An 18435-nucleotide genomic window follows, 5' to 3' on the forward strand; every position below is an offset into this window, starting at 1 on the left:
AGTAGCATCATGAATGAATTCAACAATATAACCATCACATAAAGCATTTTTTTCATGATCTACAAGCATATAATTTTTATTACTCTCCACATAAGCAAATTTCTTCTCATAAATAGTAGTGGGAGAAAACTCAACAAAATAACTATCATTTGAGGCATAATCCAATTGAAAGTTAAAACCATGATGACAAGTTTCATGGATATCATTATTCTTTATAGCATACGTGTCATCACAATAATCATCATAGGTAGGAGGGATGCTTTCATCATAATAAATTTGCTCATCAGAACTTAGGGAACAAAAAAATATCATCTTCATCAAACATAGCATCCCCAAGCTTGTGGCTTCGCATATCATTAGCATCATGGATATTCAAAGAATTCATACTAACAACATTGCAATCATGCTCATCATTCAAATATTTAGTGCCAAACATTTTAATGCATTCTTCTTCTAACACTTGAGCACAATTTTCCTTTCCATCATTTTCATGAAAGATATTAAAAAGATGAAGCATATGAGGCAACCTCAATTCGATTTTTTGGTAGTTTTCTTTTATATACTAAACTAGTGATAACACAAGAAACAAAAAGATTCAATCGCAACTTGATGTCTACTACACAACCTTCTTCTTGTAGGCATCATTGGGCCCCCAAGTGCAGAGGTTTGTAGGACAGTAGCAAATTTTCCTCAAGTGGATGACCTAAGGTTTATCAATCCGTGGGAGGCGTAGGATGAAGATGGTCTCTCTCAAACAACCCTGCAACCAAATATCAAAGAGTCTCGTGTGTTCCCAACACACCCAATACAATGGTAAATTGTATAGGTGCACTAGTTCGGCAAAGAGATGGTTATACAAGTGCAATATGGATGGTAGATATAGGTTTTTGTAATCTGAAAATATAAAAACAGCAAGGTAACTAATGATAAAAGTGAGCACAAATGGTATTGCAATGCTTCGAAACAAGGCCTAGGGTTCATACTTTCACTAGTGCAAGTTCTCTCAATAATAATAACATAATTGGATCATATAACAATCCCTCAACATGCAACAAAGAGTCACTCCAAAGTCACTAATAGTGGAGAACAAACGAAGAAATTATTGTAGGGTATGAAACCACCTCAAAGTTATTCTTTCCGATCAATCCATTGGGTTATTCCTATAAGTGTCACAAACATCCCTAGAGTTCATAGTAAAATAACACCTTAAGACACAAATCAACCAAAACCCTAATGTCACCTAGATACTCCAATGCCGCCTCAAGTATCCGCGGGTATGATTATATGATATGCATCACACAATCTCAGATTCATCTATTCAACCAACACAAAGACTTTCAAAAAGTGCCCCAAAGTTTCTACCGGAGAGTCAAGACGAAAACGTGTGCCAACCCCTATGCATAAGTTCACAAGGTCACATAACTCGCAAGTTGATCACCAAAACATACATCAAGTGGATCACGTGAATATCCCATTGTCACCATAGATAAGCACATGCAAGACATACATCAAGTGTTCTCAAATCCTTAAAGACTCAATCCGATAAGATAACTTCAAAGGGAAACTCAATCCATTATAAGAGATAGAGGGGGAGAAACATCATAAGATCCAACTATAATAGCAAAGCTCGCGATACATCAAGATCGTGCCATATCAAGAACACGAGAGAGAGAGAGAGATCAAACACATAGCTACTGGTACATACCCTCAGCCCCGAGGGTGAACTACTACCTCCTCATCATGGAGAGCACCGAGATGATGAAGATGGCCACCGGTAATGATTCCCCCCTTTCGGCGGGGTGCCGGAACAGGGTCCCGATTGGTTTTTGGTGGCTACAGAGGCTTGCGTCGGTGGAACTCCCGATCTATGTTATTTTTTGGAGGTTTGGGGATTTATAGAAGAGGTTGGCATCGAGAACAAGTCAGGGGGCCCCACTGGAAGTCCACGAGGCACAGGGGCGCGCCCTCCACACTCCTGGGGTCCACGGGACTCCCCTCCGGTAACTCTTCATTTCAGTATTTTTATATTTTCCAAAAAAATCTCCATTGATTTTTAGCGCATTTCGAGAACTTTTATTTCTGCACAAAAACAACACCACAGGAGTTCTGTTGAAAACAGCGCCAGTCCGGGTTAATTCTAATCAAATTATACCAAAATCATGTAAAAATATTATAAACATGGCATGAATACATCCAAAATTGTAGATACGTTGGAGACGTATCACTACAAAAGAAAAGAATATGTGATGAACATGTTAGGCAACATTCCACATCAAAAATTATGTTTTTATCATTTACCTACTCGAGGACGAGCAGGAATTAAGCTTGAGATGTTGATACGTCTCCAACGTATCTATAATTTTTTTATTGTTCCATGTTGTTATATTATCATTCATGGATGTTTTATAATTATTTTATAGGAACTTTACATCTTTTTTGGGACTAAACTATTGTCATAGTGCCCAGTGCCAGTTGCTGTTTTTTGCTTATTTTTTTCGCAGAAAATCAATACCAAATAGAGTCCAAACGCAGCGAAACTTTTTGAAGAATTTTTTTGGACCAGGAGACACATGATGGGTCAAGGAAGTATCAGAGGGGGCTTCGATGGGAGAACAATCCATCTGGGCGCGCTTGGGGGCCCAGGCACGCCCTGGTGGGTTGTGCCCACCTCGACCGCCTCCCGCACCGCCTCTTTGCTCTATAAATACCCCGAAAATCCAAAATCCTAGGGGAGTCGACGAGACACAATTCTAACGGCCGCAAGTTTCAGAAACCACATATCCAATCTAGACACCATCACAAAGGGGTTCATCATCCTCATAGGTGCATCTTTAATGATGCGTGAGTAGTTCATTGTAGACCTACGGGTCCGTAGTTAGTAGCTAGATGATTTCCTCTCTCTCTTGATTTTCAATACAATGGTCTCTTGGAGATCTATTTGATATAACTCTTTTTGCGGTGTGTTTGTTGGGATCCATGAATTTTGAGTTTATGATCAGATCTATTTTATCCATGAAAGTTATTTGAGTTTTGATCTCTTATATGCATGATTGCTTATAGCCTCGTACTTCTTCTTCGAATCTTTGATTTAGTTAGGCCAACTAGATTGATTTTTCTTGCCATGGGAAGAGGTGCTTTGTGATGGGTTCGATCTTACGATGCTCAATCCCAGTGACAGGAGGGGACATGACACGTATGTATCGTTACTATTAAGGATAACAAGATGGGGTCTATTCCTATATGAATAGATCTTGTCTATATCATGTCATCGTTCTTATTGCATTACTCCATTTTTCCATGAACTAAATACACTAGATGCATGCTGGATAGCGGTCGATGTGTGATGTAATAGTAGTAGATGCAGGTAGGAGTCGGTCTACTAATCTTGGACGTGATGCCTATATGATGATCATTGCCTGGATATCGTCATAATTATTTGAAGTTCTATCAATTGCCCAATAGTAATTTGTTTACCCGTCGTATGCTATTTTTCTCGAGAGAAGCCACTAGTAAAATCTACGGCCCCCAGGTCTATTCTTCATCATATTTGCCTTTGAGATATTTTTCATTCGCTTTTATTTTCAGATCTATTAATCCAAAAACCCAAAAATACATTGTTGCATTTTTTATTATTTATTTTATTTCACGTTCCCACGAGATCTATTTATCCAATCTACTACAAATTTATCTATCTTTTTATCCGGGAGGGATCGACAACCCCTCTTTCACGCCAAGTTGCAAGTATTTGTTTTTTGTGTGCAGGTACCGTTTACATAATGTTGCGTGGTTTTTCTACTGGTTCGATAACTTTGATCTCATTATTGAGGAAAATACCTACCGTAATTGTGCCGCATCATCCCTTCCTCTTTGGGAAAATACCGACGTAGTTCAAGCCGCATCATCCACCTCCACCGACGTAGCCAATTAGGATCTGTAATCCTAGGGCGCTTTTATGCTATATAAGTCATGATCCGAGCTATTCAACAATAAATTTACCAGTTCCATACCTTGTACCTTGTACATCCCTATCACAATAAACACAGATCATGAGTAGGTTTTTACCTCCATCAGAGGGCCCGAACATGTACAAAAACTTGTCTCTTTGTTACCATCCGACCTACTCACCTCTCCGGGATACCCAACCGAGGGATATGTCAGAATCGTCTCCGACAAAGGGCAAGCCTCTTCACATGGATACATTGTTGGATGAAGCTTAAGGGGTAGCCCATCTGGATGAACATGTGGCGATGAAGAAGATCAAGCTCGAGAAGAGAAAGCTTGAGATGAAGGCCACTTTTGTGGAGTATGGTTGAATTAAAAAAACTTATTGAACATTCGATGCTTTTGTTTAGGATTTAAGTGTATGCTTGAATTGCTATCAATTCAAAGTGAGCATGCATGATAGACATTTGGTTTGATATATTATATTATTATTTTGTAAAAGAGCGGACATCTCGTGTATAGAGTTGGATGGCCGACTCCGCTAACACTTTCAATGTACATGTCCAAATATGCCAGTGGATATTTGAGTGTTTGTTTTGATGAACAACTTCACATCCTAAACATCAAAAAAAAGAGGAGAGAAGCGAACTCCTTGTATAATTTTTGTTTCTCCTCTAAAATGCAACATTTTTTTTAATAGGAATGTAACATGTTTTTTTCTTGAACACAATACAAACGTAAACGCTTATACATACGCACATACATTCACTTCTGTGACCGCACACACGCATACTCTATCTTTATGAGCATCTTCAAGAGACTGAGTCGGTATATCATCTTGAAATTTATAAAGTCATGTAGACACCTCGTCGTCGATAAAAACATCTTCTTTCAATAAAAGCATGTTGCCGTAAATTTTGAAATAAATTCAGAAATAACGCGACAGCCATAGCGCAATGTATTTGGCTCGGGTGTGCCTGAGCCTGTGTTTCACTCACAGCTACTAATAGCGGATTGTTTTCCCGGAATTCGGGGGTTCAACCTCAACCCATGCCGCATGTCCAGCTCCGCCCCTAATCCATGGCGCCCCGCAGAGATCGAGGCGAGGCCAGCCATGGCCGCTCCACGTACTGCACCCTCTCCGCCCCACACCGCCTGCCTTCTACACATCCCCTTCCCCCTCCCCACTCCCCCGCTTTTGCACCGCACCACCACCTCTCCCTCCTCCGAGGCGCGCGGCGGCGACGACGGGACGACGAAGACGACGGCGTACGGAGGGTGTCCGGCGAGCACGAGCGCGGGGAAGAGGGATATGAGTTCGTCCGCCCCGTCGCCCACAGCGTCCAACTGATCATCCTCCACCGGCCGGCGAAATGGTAAACTCGCCTCGTGTGGTTTGCGACCGCTTGAGTAAAATGCAGTGGCAAAGCGGTGTTTAGCCAGGGTCGCGATTGTTCCCCTGTTTCCCCGGTCTGAATCGTGGTGATTGGTTGCATAGTTTTTACCCAAGGATTCGGTAGAGTTATGCCTAGCATTGCAATTGCATTGAATGGATGGAGACTAGATTCCTGATTGAGGCAATAGATTTCGGATCCAAGCGAATTCTTTCTTATTGTTATTACTTTCAGCTTTCGGCATTGTGAAATGCAAATGCATTGTCATCGTTTATTCAGAGGCTAGCATAATTGAGAGACGTATATTTTCATTTCCAGGGGACGAAAGTTAACATTATAGTAGGCTCACATGTGTGGGCTGAAGAGCCTGATGTTGCTTGGGTCGATGGAGAAGTTGTTAAGATCAATGGCGAAGAGGCTGAGATCCAAGTAGCCAATGGAAAAAAGGTAAGTTGTGCTGTATAATACTGGTACTTATGGGCATTCAGTTTGATAAAATACCGATACTTATGTTTACTGTCACAATTTTAGATCGTTCAAAAATTGTCGAAATTATATCCCAAAGATATGGAAGCAGCTGCTGGTGGAGTTGATGACATGACAAAGCTCTCCTATCTCCATGAGCCAGGAGTTTTGCAGAATTTGGCCACCAGATATGAACTTAATGAAATCTATGTATGTTCATCTTTATTACTGCTTGCTGCTTGGCCACTTGCTCTAGATATGCCGTTATGTTAGCTGTACTGTCTTGAGTTTAATTTTTGGAACTCAGGTAATGTTTCTTATGACTGATATGTCTTCGTTTGGGCAGACATACACTGGAAATATTCTCATTGCTGTGAATCCTTTCCAAAGATTGCAACATTTATATGACTCACATATGATGCAACAGTACAAGGGTGCACCATTTGGTGAGTTAAGTCCGCATGTTTTTGCTGTCGCAGATGTTGCATACAGGTAAGTAAACATAGCCGAAAACTGTTTTAGTATTTCCTCAGAGGACTGGTTGATCTCATTGTTATATTTACATGTAATAGGGCTATGATTCATGAAGGAAGGAGCAACTCTATTCTCGTGAGTGGTGAGAGTGGTGCTGGTAAAACAGAAACAACAAAAATGCTTATGCAGTATCTTGCCTATTTGGGTGGCCGCGCTGCAACAGAAGGAAGAACAGTAGAACAACAAGTTCTTGAAGTAAGGCAGCCAGTACTTAGCCATGCAAGACAGTTGTAATGTTTAGTTATTAATGCATCAATTGAACTTTTCTATTTTAAATTCTTATATCTGCAGTCAAATCCAGTCCTTGAAGCTTTTGGCAATGCCAAGACTGTCAGAAATAACAATTCTAGGTAGGCCAGATTAGAAAAAAAAACTGCGTGTATAAGTTTACTTGCATGGTTCCAAATCATGGAGGTGTATATATATGTTCGGATCTCATTATTTGTCCCAATGTTTGGTGCAGTCGATTTGGTAAGTTTGTTGAGATTCAATTTGATAAGCATGGGAGGATCTCAGGTGCTGCTGTCAGAACATACCTGCTTGAAAGGTCACGAGTATGCCAAATTTCTGATCCTGAACGCAACTACCACTGCTTTTATCTCCTTTGTGCGGCACCACAGGAGGTAACGATCAATATTCTCCTTCGGTACTTCTTGTGGGTCTCAATGAACTCACTGTTGGTGTTTTCTTACACTAACTTGAGATTTGGTACCTAACACAAATAATCTGCACTGGCATTCAATTTTCAGGAACTTGATAAGTACAAATTAGAACATCCTAGGACTTATCATTATCTTAATAAATCAAATTGCTACGATTTGGTTGGGGTCAGTGATGCTCGTGAATATTTGGCTACCAGAAGAGCAATGGATATTGTTGGTATCAGTACCCAGGAACAGGTAACTCAATCCTATATGTTCTTTGATATGATTGGTGGCTGCCTGAACTGATTTTGTTTCTCACTTGCTTGCACTTAATTTGTCTTCAGGATGCTATTTTCAGGGTGGTTGCAGCTATTCTTCATATTGGCAACATTGAATTTGCCAAGGGGAAAGAAGCTGATTCCTCAGTTTTGAAAGATGACAAATCTAAGTTTCATCTTGAAACAGCTGCCGAACTCCTTATGTAACTACCTTTATTTAGTTCTTTCTCTAATGTATGGTATTAGTATTACTACGTGCAAGCTCCAATGATTGCCTTGTATTCTATGTCAGGTGTGATCCTGGAGCTTTGACAGATGCTCTCTGTAAGCGTGTCATGGTAACACCAGAGGAGGTTATAAAAAGGAGTCTTGATCCTTACAGCGCAACTATCAGCAGGGATGGTTTTGCAAAGACAATATATTCCCGCTTGTTCGATTGGTATAGAATAGTGTCCTTTTGTTCTTTATTACATATATATGTTACAAGTGTCCAAATTCCATTGCAACACAGGAGAAAGATTGCATTCATTGTTTCAACCCATCATTATATTGCAGGCTTGTTGATAAAATTAATAGTTCCATCGGGCAAGATGCTAACTCTAAATGTCTTATTGGTGTCCTGGATATCTATGGTTTTGAGAGCTTTAAGTCAAACAGGTAAAATTTACAGATTTACTGCGGTCCAGTATTGTATTTATAATCCACTAGATTGTTCTCACAAATTGGCAAATAATGTTTTCTGCAGTTTTGAACAGTTCTGTATTAATTATACAAATGAGAAATTACAGCAACATTTCAATCAGGTAACACTTGCTCACAAGAAATGGTTCATGTACACCAAACACCCATAGCCGTTTGACAACTAAAGAACATATATTTACTTGAAAGGTGCCTCTATGATCTTTTTCAGCACGTTTTTAAGATGGAGCAAGAGGAATACACTAAAGAACAAATTGATTGGAGCTATATTGAGTTTGTCGATAATCAAGATGTTCTTGATCTTATTGAGAAGGTATGTGTAACCATTGTACATGAATGGATAAAGGATTTGTAAGATCTTAATCAGTTTAATTGCATCCAGTATATTGATGGGAAATCTCAAGTATTGTAATAGGGTCGTGCTGCTGTAGAGTGCAATCCAATACTTCTCAGTTAGTGCCTATTTGGCCAAAGTTAAGCTTCACCTAATGGGCAAGGCTGGCAAGGTTAAAACAAGATCAATCATTTTTTCTCTTGATCAAATGAAGCACTCCATTTACAAACCAGTCATGCTGTCTTCGACCAAAAGACCAAAAATGAATAGAAGTTAAGAAAGAAACAATCGAGGCTAAACTAAGCAAGCCTAGAATAAGCAAAAGTAAGACCCCACATTGTCTGGAGGTCATGCATGCAGTGGCAGGGCTCGTAGAGCTTTAGTGCCGACTAGCCTCCACAAGTTTGCATAACCAGAGAAGCCCTATTTTAGGCAGGCAAATACACGTCTTTTTCTTGTGCTTATTTTACATCTTTTAAAATCAGTTTTGCAATTGATGCTCACTCATTTCTTTTGCATGTATTACTGAAATATCCCTCGGCAGAAACCTGGTGGCGTTATTGCACTTCTAGATGAGGCATGGTATGCTTACCATATCCTTGCTTTGTTCATTTAATCAATTCTATTTTACTGTGTATGTTTAGTTGAATATTTGAATTAATGTCCGTCGTTAAGATGCAAAACTATGTTATAATTGTTGTCTATTTAACTGTTCTTCAGTATGTTTCCCAAGTCAACACACGAGACCTTTGCCCAGAAGCTGTACCAGACTTTTCAAAAGCATAAACGGTTTGTCAAACCTAAGCTATCTCGCACAGATTTTGCAATCGCTCACTACGCTGGAGAGGTTAGCTTTTATTCATCAAATTCAATTGCTCCAGGATATTGTCGGGTTTTAACTGATACTTATACTTGCGGTATGCAGGTGATGTATCAGTCTGACCAATTCCTTGACAAAAACAAAGACTACGTTGTGGCAGAGCACCAGGAGCTACTGAGTGCTTCTAGATGCTCCTTTATCGCAGGATTATTTCCTCCTCCGCCAGAAGAAACATCAAAATCCTCGAAGTTTTCTTCGATTGGTGCACGCTTCAAGGTTTCCCCCCTCTTTCAGTTCTGCATGATTATCCTTTAGAATTTTCTGCCAGTTCTATATCTACCTATCAGCATCTCTATTTCTTCTTCAGTAATACTATTATGCATGACTAATTTTTACCAACCGCTGATTTTTTGTGTGGCAGCAACAACTTCAAGCTCTTATGGAAACATTAAATTCTACTGAACCTCATTATATCAGATGTGTTAAGCCAAACAATGTCCTAAAACCGGCAATTTTTGAGAATGTCAATGTTATGCAACAGTTGCGTTGTGGTGTAAGTGCCTCTGACCTAATATCTGTTTTTTTACTGTACTGCAATTTAATGGAGGTTTGATCTATCTCACAAAGTTACATTTAATTGCATGCCGTGTATCATCAGGGTGTACTTGAGGCAATCAGGATCAGTTGTGCCGGTTATCCTACACGTCGCACATTTTATGAGTTTTTGCATCGTTTTGGAATACTCGCTCCAGATACCATTGAAGGAAAGTAAGTTCTTATTAGTCATGCAGATTTGTAGTTAACATCACTGAATCATCATCAAGAGTTTTTATTTGCATATAAAAGTGACAATAGCTAAGATTTTTTTTTGTATCTCAATAGTTGTGATGAAAAGGCTGCATGCAAGAGGATTCTGGAAAAGAAGGGTCTTATAGGCTTTCAGGTAACTAACCTTAACTGTTCATCTCTGCCTTGGCACATTTCTTTCTATTAAATGTTCAATCTTCTGTTTCTTTTTTTGAACTGAAAATGTTCTATCTTCTTTGAATGCCTAGCATACATTGGATAAATATTAATGATCTGGTAAAGGAAATACTGTAACAAAACTGGTTTACTTGCTTCATTTGTAGCTTATATAGGTTTGAACTATCGGACTAATTTGTAGCTTATATAGGTTTGAACTGTCAGATTATCACATGCAGGGTGGCCTTACAGTGCTAGCAGAAAAAAAGGGCAAATACAATATCGTCAGAATTTAATTATTTAGCTTACACTGTCACTTGTTTGTACTTTTCAGATAGGTAAAACAAAAGTTTTTCTGAGAGCCGGACAGATGGCTGAATTAGATGCTAGAAGAATTGAAGTTCTCAGTGTTGCTGCAAAAACAATTCAAGGGAAAATGCGAACACATATCATGCGGAAGAAGTTTGTTTCTTTGAGGAAGGCATCTGTATGTTTTCAGGCAGTTTGGAGAGGTCTGTTTGGCTTGTACTTAACTGTAGACCAGGTGAATTTTCATTTTACCAATAATGCTAAAACCACACTTTGTGTTTTAGGAACATTGGCTTGTAAACTCTATGATCGCATGCGGAGGCAAGCAGCTTCTGTCAAAATTCAGAAAAACCAACGTGGGCATCAGGCTAGGAGGTCCTACAAACTGCAAGTTTCTTCAGTTCTCGTAATACAAACAGCATTGCGTGCAATGGCAGCAAGGAATGGGTTCAGACATAAAAAGCGATCTAAGGCAGCGGTTACAATTCAGGTGCCCTTCAGTTCTTCCAAAATAATAAGACTACACAATTATGCAGCTCTTGTTTTTATCTGGGTTCGGTAAAATCCTAGGAGAACTGCTATGCAGCTTGTTACTGGCTCAACACATGATATATTCCTAAAGTCCTGATTCTCTGTTACAGGCTCGTTATAGGTGCCATCGAGCTCATTCATACCATAAGAAGTTAAAGGCTGCAGCCATTGTTGCACAATGCAGATGGCGGGGAAGGATTGCAAGGAAAGAACTCAGGAAACTTAAAATGGTATGTGTATTACCACAGTAAATTGAACTACGGAAAGGCTAAAAATCTGACTTCAGAATTTTAGACATGGCAAATCGAACGATTTTCTTTTCATGGCAATTTGTATTGGTGCGAGGATGGCAAATTCTCAGGGCATGTTTGGTTGCCATCCACACTTTGCCACACTTTTGTGCCAGAAGTGTGGCAAATTGAGGCAAATGTTTGGTTGCAGCCACAGTTGTGGCATGCCACACTTTTTCAGTCACATACCCCACTTGTCATAGACTCAGTTGCTAGCCAACTTTTGCCACAAGTGTGGCGACCAATTTGGCCACCACACTTGTGGCGCCGCAAGTGTGGCGACCAATTTGGCCACCACAAAAACTGTGGCATGCCACACTTGTGGCACACAAGTGTGGCAAAGTGTGGATGGCAACCAAACATTAAGTTTGCAAGCACGGCAGTTTCCTGGCAAAAAATGAACTGAGGCGGATTTGCCATGCTCGCCAACTAAAATTGCCATCCTCGGCGAACACAACTTGCCATGAAAAACATTTGTTTTGCCATGCCTAAAAATTTGGCGTTCGCTGGATATCCGGGTCCATGCACTATTGTTACATAGATATTAGTCATGATACAACATGAATAGCCAGTCCTTACTGGCGTGTCCACCTGGGACTGGTGCTGTGAATTTGATTCCTTTAATGGCTGGGCAGAGCGCCTATCATCAGATTTTTAAAGTTCCCTAGTCCTATTTATACCTGCTGTTTTTACGGTTTTATAACATTGTTATATAAGCCAACTCATGCTAATCCTATGTGATTATCCCTATGTGGCGTACTCATGCAACTGCCTTCTTCTTTTTGGGCATCAAATCATAATAGAACTTTTCCAAGAAAATTCTATTTGTGTTCTTGATGCCATGTACCTATGTATAAAATTGTGAGTTCAGACCCATTATGCATTAGAAGTAATCAAATTGACAAAAAAAAGTTAAGTGCTAAATTAAATCAGTAGGAAAAAGATGGAAAAGATAAATACCGCTATTCAAACAAACTTGCCCCTTTTTGTTTGTTATATTTGAAGTTGAAATTTGTGGAAGTGCTATAACACTGTAGACTACCTCGCTTTCAATGAATGGCCCCTTCCGCTTGCCATGGCCCTTGTGCCTCCTTGCACTGCAAGTACTTAATGCGGTAAGCAATCTGAGTAGATGTTGGGCAGCGGATAGTTTTAAAAGACGAGGACTACCAAAGCCACTGTGTGGTGCGCCATCAACATCATAGTCGACCCATCATCTTGGGAGGTTTCCTACAGAAAATGGCTGGTGAGACATGGTTCCACTCAGCCCACCTGGGTTTGAGTCTCCCATCTTCTTTAGGATGAAGGCTAGGGGGTTTCTTCCCCCTCATAGTTTAACCTTCATCTTTTCCAGCGTTAGTTGTTCACCAAATATGGGCACACATCATAGCATGGAGAAGTTCGCTGGCTGCACACCTCAGATTGCGGAGTCCTTTTAATCTTGACGGAATCAATCTTAAAAGTGTGTTCTTCAACACCACAGGAGAGTGTTTTGATGAATTGGAAGGAAGAAAGAATGAATTTACTTCGGTTCATTGTTTAGTCCAAGCAATCAAGAAAAAAAGCACATAATAGAGGCTGGCCAGAGTGAAATGCATAGATAGCTTCGGTTAAACAATGCTTAATAGCCTCTTGCAGTCCTGAATTTAGGGTTTCAGTTGTCATCCAACTTCTGAACTATTTTTCTTTTGTTTTAGGGCACTATACCTTTGCTTTTGGATCTATTAACGTGCTGTTTGCGTTACTTAAGTTTGTGACGTACTGATTTTGGTTTTCAATTCTCCCTTAATGAAGGGACATGCAAAATCATAATTTCTGTGCATTCAAAGCACAAAACCATTTATAGTTCATTACTATTATCTTCTTCAGGAAGCAAGAGTTATGTATTGTTAAGTTCACAAAATCAGTAATAAGGTTGCACCAACGCACAAAATTATCACTTCTATTCTAATGCACTGCTATTATCTTCTTATCAGGAAGCAAGGGAAACGGGTGCACTCAAGCAAGCAAAGGATAAACTTGAAAAGACAGTGGAAGAGCTTACATGGCGTGTGCAGTTAGAGAAGCGAATGCGGGTACAATGTTACTTATTTTGTTGTTATATATCTTCCGCTTCATATAAACACTTAAAATAAGAAAAATGTGTTACAATCATGACTTGTTTTTCTATAATTTTGACCTGTTGCTTCACAGAAGTACTTTTGATGTGCAATGGATCTATTGTTTCAATCATTTCACACAAATCAATTCATATGCATACAGATAGATTTGGAAGAAGCAAAAGCCCAGGAGTTATCAAAATTTCAGAGTTCCATGGATGCCCTGCAAGCTAAATTGGATGAGACAAATGCAGTGCTTCTAAAGGAACGAGAAGCTGCTAAAAAGGCTATCGCGGAAGCACCTCCTGTGGTAAAGGAAACTGAGGTTATAGTCCAAGACACTGAGAAGGTTCATACCTTGAAAGCAGAGGTAGATGAACTTAAGGTACGCAATCTACTAGACTATCACCATTGCAGTTGTTGACCAGAATTTCCTAATGTTTGGTTCGTCCAGTAATTTTGCACAAATAAATACTATCAGATAACTAAGCACTTTCATTTGATGATTCACTTTCAATAATTTTGTGATGTACCCCAACTCATTTGCCTGTAGACCTCGCTTCAATCAGAAAAACAAAGAGCAGATGAATTAGAAAAGAAACGCTCCGAGGAAGCACAAGCAAATGAAGAAAAGCAAAAGAAGATAGAAGAGACTGAAGTAAAAATACGCCAATTTCAGGACTATCTGAGAAGGTTAAGCTTTTCACATGTTGCTTGTTATGCATACTGTAATCCCTTCTCTTTCTTCTCTATAGCGGACTCCGAATTACAGCCATGTTAATATCTAAGTACATTGTCATCATGTTATGCGACATTGAGTCTCTGCATATTCTCCTTCAGGCTAGAGGAGAAGTTATCTAATGTAGAATCTGAAAATAAAGTCCTTCGTCAGCAAGCTGTTTCAATGGCTCCAGCTAAAATTTTGTCGGGACGTTCCAAGTCGAATTTACAGGTGAGCCAGTTAGTAGTTATGTTTTATCCTTTGTTCCATCTTGGAGAATACATCGATAATATACATTGCTTTTTAATTTTTACAGAGGAATGCGGAAAGTGGTCATGTATCAGTTAGCGATTCAAAAATAACTCCTGTAAGTGGGCATGCTCTATATATTGGGGGGGGGGGGGGGGGGGCTTTGAGTTCCTGGACAGCGCATCAAACTGATATCCATCTTTTTTTTAATCTTTTGGTGTTTCAGGAGTCCGCTGTTGTAGCCTCTCCTAAAAAGGAATATGACATAGACGATAAGCCACAGAAATCTCTAAATGAAAAGCAGCAGGAAAATCAAGATCTATTAATTAGGTGCATAGCCCAGCATTTGGGATTTGCTGGGAATCGGCCAGTTGCTGCTTGTATTATATACAAGTGCCTTCTTCATTGGAGATCATTTGAAGTAGAGCGGACAAGTGTTTTTGATCGGATTATTCAGACCATTGGACATGCAATTGAGGTTCTAACCATGTGATTCAACCTTACTATCAAATTATCATTATCTACAGTAATGCTGAATTACCATTTTCTGTGTTTTATAGACACAGGACAATAACGAAGTCTTAGCATATTGGCTCTCAAATGCTTCAACGCTGTTGCTTTTGCTTCAGCGGACGCTGAAAGCGAGTGGATCAACAGGAATGGCTCCACAGCGTCGACGGTCGTCCTCTGCTACTCTTTTTGGAAGGATGACACAGGTACACAAGTTTTGCTTCTTTAACAGAAGCTTCATAATAGTTACTGAGTGATTCTGTTTTTCTCTTTCCAGAGCTTCAGAGGGACTCCACAAGGTGTAAATCTTGCTCTAATAAATGGAAGCATGGTTAGTGGAGTAGAGACACTGAGACAAGTGGAAGCCAAGTATCCCGCTTTACTGTTTAAACAGCAACTTACGGCATATGTAGAGAAGATATATGGAATGATACGGGATAATTTGAAGAAAGAGATCTCTCCTTTGCTCGGATTGTGCATTCAGGTGCCTATGTTTTCTAAGTTCAGAGAATGATAGTCATTTTACTAGCTTGACTTTTATTTGTGGAATAACAAATATGGGTACATTATTTCTGCTTAATTGGCATCATATTTGCTATTGTCGTCATCAATTCAGGCCCCAAGAACATCAAGAGCAAGCATGATGAAAGGATCTTCTCGTTCAAACACAAATACAGCTGCACAGCAAGCTTTGATTGCTCACTGGCAAGGGATTGTGAAAAGCCTCGGAAATTTCTTAAACATACTTAAAGTGAACAATGTTAGTTTGTTGTTTCCTTTTATTTCATGTATAACTAGCAATATCTTCAGCAGTTGTAAATTGTAATACCATCACTCATAATTATGTGTATGTTTATTTAACATGATTAAAGATGTATCTAATAAAATCCTACTTGTTTGTATCACTGCCCCAGGTTCCTCCATTCTTGGTGCGGAAAGTATTCACTCAGATATTCTCCTTCATCAATGTACAGCTATTTAACAGGTAAAATATATTTACATAATAAATGAACTACACCTATTTGATTGCCTGTAAACACCAGAATTGGTTGACTGAGCTTCATATGATTATTATCTATCTTCAGTCTTCTATTAAGAAGGGAGTGCTGCTCATTCAGTAACGGCGAGTACGTAAAAGCAGGATTGGCTGAACTTGAGCATTGGTGCTATAGAGCTACTGACGAGGTAAATAAATAAGGGGCAGCAGAGCTACGGTAACATCTATTTTTCTGAATGGGTTTTAGTCCTGCATATTGTTCTAGACCATATAGCTGTGCCTAAATCATGTTATGTTATTTACAGTGATCAACAGCAAAACGAAGTACAAATAAGATATTTTTGTCATGTTCATTACCCCAAGAAGTTTCTGAGTTGATTAATAGTTGTAAAAAAGCTGCCTCAAATATTGATTTCTCATCTAGTGTTTTTTTTTAGAGATTAACTCATCTAGTGTTTTCGTACTTGCAGTATGCAGGTTCAGCCTGGGATGAGCTTAAACATATTAGACAAGCTATTGGTTTCCTGGTATGACTTTTCATGTGCTCTTAGAACATGACTTCCACAAATATTTGTTCGGTAGAATAAGTATCTAGGCTATTGCTGATAAGATATGAGAAAATGATTGCAACATGACTCTGGAGTTCGGACTGAAACACCCCTTTGATTTTCTCTCACACACACCAAAATGCATGTAATATTGTGTTAGAAGAATGGACACCCTTTTAGTTATTATTTTTCCTTTAAAAGTTTTCCTACCGAGAAAAAACCACAAGCCGGAATTTCGACTTTGCGGACATACTGCGGACCTCAACACTTGAGATACAAGAATTGATACAAATAATTGCAGTATTGTGCATTTGCCAAATTGCATGCACATGTCTCTCACATATATCATTTTTCCAGGTGATTCATCAAAAGCCAAAGAAAACGTTGGATGAAATAAGTCATGACCTCTGTCCAGTAAGTGGAGAAATACATTAAGTCTTTCATTACGCCCCTTTGTTTGAAAAGTTAGATTTCCTTGGAATTTTATAACAACCCTGAATATCCTGTTCAGGTACTTAGTATACAACAGCTATACAGGATCAGTACTATGTACTGGGATGACAAGTACGGAACACATAGCGTGTCCCCAGAGGTATGTTTCACAGTAGTCATACTTGTGCTCCATCTAACCAGATAAGAATTGATCACAGATGATTTTTTAAAATTAGGTCATATCAAACATGAGAGTATTGATGACAGAAGACTCCAACAATCCTGTAAGCAATTCGTTTCTACTGGATGATGACTCAAGGTTGCTACCTCTCTACTCCTATCAGTTGCATATACTATGGCAACTCATCTCAAATGCCTCCTACTTAACCTTTCTGCACTTTGAAATGCAGCATACCGTTCTCCGTCGATGACATATCCAAATCAATGCAGCAGATTGACATATCTGATATCGAACCGCCCCCACTCATCCGGGAGAACTCGGGCTTTGTATTCTTGTTGCCGCCCCCTGAATAAAGCGTGTGTTGGCCAGAACAAAGCCTAAGGCATGGGATGCACTGGCCCTGACGGATAATTGGGCAGTCTATGCAGATTGAGTTTTCCTATTTACCAGTGACCAGTGAAATGCAACACCTGGCATCCTTGTCTGAACTTTGGTGTTCTTTCCTGGTAGAAGCTAGGAAGTTGATGGCAGATGTGCATTGCCTGAGCTCACCTCAAAAGTAGTTTCACCTCAGTGCCACAGATTCTTTATTTTGTTTCTCTACTCATTTCCTTCCATTTATTCTTCTTAAGAACAGAGTGGTGACAATAGTTCCATTCAGCTAGACAGAAAGTTTTAGCAGATTCAGCTGAGATTCGTTCATTCCGTAGACCCTTGTGTAGTTTTAGAGCACTTTTGAGGTGAGTTTGCAAGAGCGGTGTAATAGGAAACATTTTCCCTTTGCTATTCAGTCATACACATTATGTGCAACCTTTGTACTAATCCTGTGTATAGCAGTATACAAAATTGATCTGCAGCTAATGATTCTTTGCTGTGTGAATTTTAGGGCTCATCTGCTTGTTCAGTGACAGACATTGGTCTGTCGGAGATTGTTTTCTGTGTCACTTTCGTTTGATCGCGTCTTCATTTTCCCCGTAGGATGTGTGAACTGTGACTTGTTATATCTTCTTGTGCTAGAAGCCTTGACTCAAGACTACCTTTGTTAATCCAGATTTTTTGTACATTGTTCGCCCCAAGAGAAGTCATTTTTTATACATCCTTGATGTCTTGAGTAGCTCTTGATATCGTGTTGTTGCAAAGTCAGGTGTAATTGATATTGTCATGATATTAATACATTACCTTTTTTGAGAAAATAAACACAATGACACACACATACACAGATGATTAGGTACATTTTTTTACCTAGTTCATGAGAAAATCAAATCAATTCAACATGTGTTCATTTTTCTATCAAAAAAACTTATTTTTCGAAGACATTAGGAAAAAAAATTGAGCTGTAATAGGAGGTATCTAGTTTTTCCAAGAGAAGTATAGTTTTCCCTCTAAAATCCTCCTTGATAGGTCCATAACCCCTGAACTATAAAACCGAATTAGTTATACCCTAAACGTTTAGAAAACTGATAGAAATGTCACACCGGGTGATTTTGAGGTGAAT

At 39.3% G+C, this 18435-nt stretch overlaps 1 protein-coding gene across 1 annotated transcript; it reads left to right on the plus strand.

Moving 5' to 3' along the window:
- Positions 1-4969: 4969 nt before the first annotated feature.
- On the plus strand, positions 4970-17820 carry LOC123148603 (myosin-11). Its single transcript, XM_044568072.1, has 38 exons — positions 4970-5318; positions 5655-5783; positions 5868-6011; positions 6148-6293; positions 6374-6530; positions 6627-6685; positions 6799-6958; positions 7085-7234; positions 7324-7460; positions 7550-7696; positions 7813-7914; positions 8003-8060; positions 8168-8269; positions 8835-8872; positions 9011-9137; positions 9216-9386; positions 9532-9663; positions 9769-9878; positions 9993-10053; positions 10408-10585; positions 10667-10872; positions 11024-11143; positions 13180-13278; positions 13466-13687; positions 13856-13995; positions 14143-14254; positions 14340-14390; positions 14499-14750; positions 14833-14988; positions 15060-15266; positions 15399-15542; positions 15697-15767; positions 15868-15967; positions 16250-16306; positions 16685-16741; positions 16839-16919; positions 16996-17078; positions 17170-17820. The coding sequence occupies exons 1-38, from the start codon at positions 5316-5318 to the stop codon at positions 17291-17293; spliced, it is 4593 nt and encodes a 1530-aa protein (XP_044424007.1). The 5' UTR covers positions 4970-5315; the 3' UTR covers positions 17294-17820.
- Positions 17821-18435: the final 615 nt, after the last annotated feature.

The sequence above is a fragment of the Triticum aestivum genome, chromosome 7A (genome assembly GCF_018294505.1).
Source record: "Triticum aestivum cultivar Chinese Spring chromosome 7A, IWGSC CS RefSeq v2.1, whole genome shotgun sequence".
In the NCBI taxonomy this organism is placed as follows: domain Eukaryota; kingdom Viridiplantae; phylum Streptophyta; class Magnoliopsida; order Poales; family Poaceae; genus Triticum; species Triticum aestivum.

Excerpts from the sequence above, each read along its gene's own strand:
- LOC123148603 (XM_044568072.1), top strand. Across the intron at positions 14,751-14,832 it reads CCATTGGACATGCAATTGAG|ACACAGGACAATAACGAAGT; the intron begins GTTCTAACCATG and ends TGTGTTTTATAG. Across the intron at positions 16,307-16,684 it reads GACAAGCTATTGGTTTCCTG|GTGATTCATCAAAAGCCAAA; the intron begins GTATGACTTTTC and ends TCATTTTTCCAG.